The sequence below is a fragment of the Chionomys nivalis genome, chromosome 8 (assembly GCF_950005125.1).
Source record: "Chionomys nivalis chromosome 8, mChiNiv1.1, whole genome shotgun sequence".
Lineage (NCBI taxonomy): Eukaryota > Metazoa > Chordata > Mammalia > Rodentia > Cricetidae > Chionomys > Chionomys nivalis.
The window spans coordinates 70237386-70243234 of NC_080093.1; the positions used below are offsets into that span (position 1 = coordinate 70237386).

The window sequence follows — 5849 nt, forward strand, 5'->3', positions numbered from 1 at the left end:
TTCTCCAATGTGGTCTCTCTGGTTCTGTTAACCACAGTTAAGGGTGGGCCCCATGTCCAGCAGGAGATGGCCAACACAAGGGTATTTCTGTAGACATTTTTTCTCATATAGTTTTGTTTGGACATTTCTTTTGTCTCACTGGCCTTTTGCTTGCACATTACAGTTTCTGATTTCGTGTTTTTATGAATTTTTTAATGTGTATTTTGTTAGGTCTCACCCCATTGCCACTACACACACATCAAAGCAGATGCCATCCCCAGTCTTTTCAGCATTGCCCGTACCTGGCTGGCATAGCCTGTGACCTACTCTAACTTCTCCAGCCCCGGTCTGGCTCCCCGCCCCCCCCCCCCCCCCCGCCCCGCTTTCCCTCCCCTGTTTCTCTGATTCCTATGTAACCCAGCCATTCTGGCTACACTGGTCCCTTTGCCTCTTTGATCTTGGGTTCCCAGGTACTCTCTTTGCCTCTTGGCCACTTGGTCTGAGGCTCTTCCTTTAGCCCTCCTCTCCTGTCTCTCTTCACTTCTCCCTCCCTCTTCTGCTTTCTCCTACAAGGCCCTTTGCGGTCTGCTGGCCACATTCACTCTGGACCCTTCCAGATGCCTCTGGCTGTTTCCCTCCTATCTATAATAAACCTCTACCATTACCTAGGAGGCAGTCATGTCCTCCTTTTAAAGTTTTTCTCATATTATTGTTATTATTACTATTATTGCTCAGTTACCTGGTTGTTCCCTAAAGAGAGAGAGAGAGTAAACAGTTGTGAGAGTGGGGGAGGATCTGGGAGCAGTTGGGGAAGGGAAACCTTGATGAGAATACACTGTATGAAAACTTTAAAAAAATTTTTTAGAGCCAGGCGGTGGTGGCACACACCTTTAATCCCAGCACTCGGGAGGCAGAGGCAGGCGGATCTCTGTGAGTTCGAGGCCAGCCTGATCTACAAGAGCTAGTTCCAGGACAGGAACCTAAAGCTACGGAGAAGCCTTGTCTCAAAAAATCCAAAAAAAAAAAATTTTTTTATATGTGTTGGTGTTTTGCCTGCATGTTATGTCTGCATGAGGGGGTCAGAGCCACTGGAACTGGAGTCACAGATAGGTTGTGAGCTGCCATGTAGATACTGGGAGTTGAACCTGGGTCTTCTGGAAGAGCAGTCAATGTTCTTAACTGCTGGGTCATCTTTCCAGTCTGGAACTTACTTTTTTGTTTTGGCTTTTTTGAGATAGTGTTTCTCTGTAGCTTTGGAGCCTGTCCTGGAACTAGCTCTTGTACTCGAACTCGCAGAGATCCTCCTGCCTCTGCCTCCTACATGCCGGGATTAAAGGCGTGCGCCACCACCACCCGGCTTTTACTTTTTTCAATAATTAAAAAAAAAGTAGAAAACTCCATTTCACATGTTTCTTTTCTTCTTTTGGTTTTCAAGCAGGCTTTCTCTGTGTATCCGTGGTTATCCTGGAACTTGCTCTGTAGACCAGGCTGGCCTTGAACTCAGAGATCTGCCTGCCTCAGCCTCCTGAGTGCTGGGATTAAATATGCGTGCCACCACTGCCTGACTTCACATATTTCTTTTCTTTTTTTCTTTTGGTTTTTTGAGACAGGGTTTCTCTGTAGTTTTTGGAGCCTGTCCTGGAACTAGCTCTTGTAAACCAGGCTGGCCTCAAACTCACAGAGATTCACTTGCCTCTGCCTCCCAAGTGCTGGGATTAAATGTGTGTGCCACCACTGCCCGGCCATATTTCTTACTTGAACTTAAAATTAATACAAATTCTTATCAAGTTCATTCTTAAGACCTGGCGTAATGGTGTGTGTACACTAGTAGTCATTGCTGCCCAGAAAGCTGACGCAAGAGGATTTCAACCCAGGACCTTGACTTCCACCTGAGCAGCATAACGAGATCTAGTCTTTAAAAAGACAAAGAACATTCTAAGTTTGGCACGCTGGCACCTGCCTGTCTGTAATACTAACACAGAGAAGGCCAGTGTGGACTGAAAAAAATTAATATTTAATTCATACTTACATTCGTATTGACTGGATATGGTGATGCACACCTTTGACCCCAACTCTCAGGAGGTGGAGACCAGTAAGTTTAACACCAGGCTGATCTACAGAACAAGTTCTAAACCAGCCACAGCTAAGTAAGACTGGGAGGCACAAATGCCTGTTTATTTCGTTATGCCTTCCACACCAGAATATTATTTTATTTAAAACTGAAAAGTCACATTTATATATTGTGTATGTGTGTGTACGGGGGTGTGAAGGTTAGAAGACAGTTTGTGGGAGTTTGTTCTCTCCTGACACTGAGAACCCCTGAACTCAGGCCGTTCCATTTGTCATAAGTGCCTCACCCACTGAGTTGTTTTGCCAGCCCACAATATGTTATTTTATCTAAATTCCTCTTTTTCCACTCTTCTTTTGGCCACATTGAGGGCATTGTTCTGGAAACCATGGGAAATTGTAACTGACGCTTACGCTGTTCACAGCTGTCTCAGGACCTTTCCAGGCGGTATGCCGCTGGCGCCTCTCGCCAACCAACAGGGTTACCCTCTGCTAACAGGAGAACTGAAGCAATCAGGGAGGGCAAGGGACATGTCCAAGGCCACACAGCAGACACTGGGTCTCAGTTGACTTGTTGAGTTTGTAATCTCAGTATTTGGGATGTCGAGGCAAGAGAATTGCAAGTTCAAGGGTCAGACTGGGCTATATAGCAGGACTGTGTCAGAAAGAAGAGCCAAGGCAGGTGGATCGGGGTCAGAGCGTTGAACCCGGGGTATTTGTTGTCTCTACCAGCTAACTAGCCCCCATCTCCTCGGATGAGGGGGACATCCCTAGGGACTCTATTGAAGTACAGTACAGGAACTTTCCATAAAAATAGAAGCCTCGGGTGTGACAGGATAGGAACTGCTAACGTGGCATGAAGCATGGCAGTGGTCCCTCCTCTCTCCTTTTTAAATATGTAGGCTGCCACCAAGTCATGAATCTGAACCAAACTAGAGTGGTGTGTGTGAGGGGCAATGTGTGGCCGAGGCCCAGGTCCGGCAGTGGTTGTGTTTGAGGGTGAAATGGTGAGAAGTGGTCCGTCTGAGCCTTCTGCTCTCCCTGGCTGACATCCCAAAGACTGTTTGTGCCCAGATCCTATCTGCACCCTCCTCCCCCAAAGGCAGGAGTCTTCCCTGTGGAAAAACACAGCTGGGCCTGGGTGAGCCCTGTGAGGGAGGAGGAGGGGAGAAGGAGTGTCTCTGCCCAGGATTGGTGTCTATGGGCCCAGTTCTGGGAAAGGGCCAGATTGCATCAGACAGGACTTGGAGGGCGGGAGCCAGTCTGTGGTCTGAGGAGGAGGCAACTTCATAAGTAAGGGCGAGGGAACTGAGAGAGGGCAGACAGCTGGAAAACACAACACAGGCAAGACTTTGGAGAAAGCAGACCAGGCATGACGGCCACCTTGCCACCGACAACCAGCCCTTCCCGGCCACCCCTAGACCCAGAGGACGAAGATGACATTCTGGACGAGTGCGACCATTACAGCCTGACCCACTCTTACGTCGGTAAGGCCGCTCAGCAGCTCTCTGACTTCTCCTCCTCCTCCTCCTCCTCCTCCTCCTCCTCCTCCTCCTCCTCCTCCTCCTCCTCCTCCTCCTCCTCCTCCTCGGATTTGGAGATTCTTTCCCAGATTGCCCTCTCTAACTAATCTATTCCCTACCCCAAAGTAACCCCATTCTAGCCTCATCTACTGAGTTCTTTCTTCCTCAGCCCTGAGAACTCACATCTGGGCATCTTCCATTCTGTGCATGAGGAAACCGTTAGCAGCCATAGATGCCCCAAACTTACACGGTGACCAGCGCCCTCTGGCTGGTCTGCCCTTCCTACCCTTGTGCTCTGGTCCTTTGTTCTCTGACCCTCACACTTCTCCTCTGCCCGTGTCCCTCCTCCTCCTGCTCTACCAGCCGGGGGAGCTCGGAAAGGTCGTACCAAGAGAGAAGCTGCTGCCCACACCAACCGCCGGAGCCCTGGTGGACACGAGAGGAAGCTGCTGACCAAGTTTCAGAATTCTGAAAGGAAAAAGGCCTGGCGCTGAGGCAGAGCTGAGGTGAGGAGTCAGAGCCAGAGAGCCAGCAGAGGTGGCTTTGCCTAAGGCGACAGGCCGAAGTGTGTGTCTGAGTGGGAAGTGGGGAATCAAGAGTAGTCCCCGGGTTGGTGAGATGGCTCAACTTGCTGCCCAGCCTGGGCCCCTGTGCTTGATATCTGGGTCCCACATGACGAAAGGGGAGAGAATCAATTGAAAGTTGTCCTCTTAGGGGGACCCTGCAGGTGTCCTACAGGGAAGTGAAGCCAAGAAGAGATGAGAACCCGGTACAGATAACATCACCAGCCTAATGCCAGGCCGTTCCCTGTCTGCATATTTAAAACACAGTATAGTTTGGGAAAAGGTTTCCAGGCAACAACCAGTCCAGGTCCAGGTGCACAATAAAGCTCAAGGTGTGACTACATAGAGACTCTCTTACAAAGTACACACACCTACGAGGGTGGGCTCTGCAGCTAAAAGGCCTAGAATCTAGTGTGGTCTTGACCTGATAGCATAGAGATCAGAGGCCATAAAGTACATGTGACATCTCCCCTAAGGATGGGATGGACCAGGGAGGGAAGAGTCCAGGATAATCACTCTAGGGAATTTGGGTGCGGTCTGCCCCAAGCAAAAGGATCACCAGGTTATTAATAAGATCCACTCTCGGCTTTCCGGATGGAATGCAGAAATTTGATTTTATCTTCTCCACTGAGGAGACACCCTTGCACGGTTAACGTTTGTGGTTCTCTTGGTGTTTCTCTGTGAGTACAAGGACCACGCCCACAGCATCCTGACCTCCACATGCTCACATTGCCCCAACCGCATGAGAAGACACGTGTGCACACACAGAGGCGTGCACATCCACATACCAATAAACGAAAAGGAATAATAGTGTGTCATCTACAGTGAGAATATAATGAGACCCGTATTTGAGTTCCCTGGTGACCATGTTGGGGACAGTTTCCCGTAGAGCCTTTCTAATTGGAAGGAAATTTGGCTTACAGAAAGGGAAACCGAAGCTCGACAGAGTCAAGTACTTCTCTGGGGTTACAGAAAAAAAAGAATAGGGAAGCCAGAATTCAAACCTGGGTCTCCGCCCCTTCCACCACCTGCTTTCCCTCCCCACAGATGAGGCCAGACCATGGACGTTACAGCCAGCAATGGACACAGGACAACCACACCCAGCAATGGATACAGGACCCTGGAGAAATTAGGAGACACAGGCAGGGCCGAGGCCTGCTTGACTCTTTCCCACCTAAGTGAGGTTCTGGAGAGGGGCTACCAAAAGAGCCCTTCCAGACCCAGCAAAAGAGCAAGATAGGAGCAAAAAGCAGGGGGTGGATGGGGGAGCTAGCACCCCCAAAAAGAAATGTGAGAGAAACCAGATGCCCCCAGAGGCAGCAACAATAAACAGTGTAGCAGTGACAGCTTTCCTGTGTGTTTCCTGCTGCCTTTGTTGTGTCTGTGCCCATGGTGCGTCTTTCTCGGGAGTATTATTAGAATGGCAGATTCCACACTATGTAGGACTGGTGCTGTCGCCCTTCTGTAATATATGCAGATGTTTTTGGGTGCCTAATTCTGTGGTCTCTTCTAAGGAAATTGCTTTATTTCTTTGCAATGCTACCTCAGAGACGAACTGTAGTCAGCCCCTTCACATTCCTGAATGGGATGAGGTCATATTTATATAAAACTGCTTTTTGAAGAGAATGTTACTATTAATACCATTTGCAAAATGAAATAATAAACGAGCGGAGTTTAAAACATGGCGAGGATTGGCTGGGCGCTGGTGGCACACCTT

General features: G+C 49.1%; 1 protein-coding gene across 1 annotated transcript; it reads left to right on the top strand.

The window, feature by feature from the left end:
- The first annotated feature begins 3313 nt into the window (after positions 1-3313).
- On the top strand, positions 3314-5492 carry Nupr1 (nuclear protein 1, transcriptional regulator). The gene is made up of 3 exons (XM_057779139.1): positions 3314-3533; positions 3933-4075; positions 5180-5492. Exons 1-2 carry the CDS (start codon positions 3419-3421, stop codon positions 4061-4063), a joined length of 246 nt encoding a protein of 81 aa, XP_057635122.1. The 5' UTR covers positions 3314-3418; the 3' UTR covers positions 4064-4075; positions 5180-5492.
- The last annotated feature ends 357 nt before the right edge of the window (positions 5493-5849 follow it).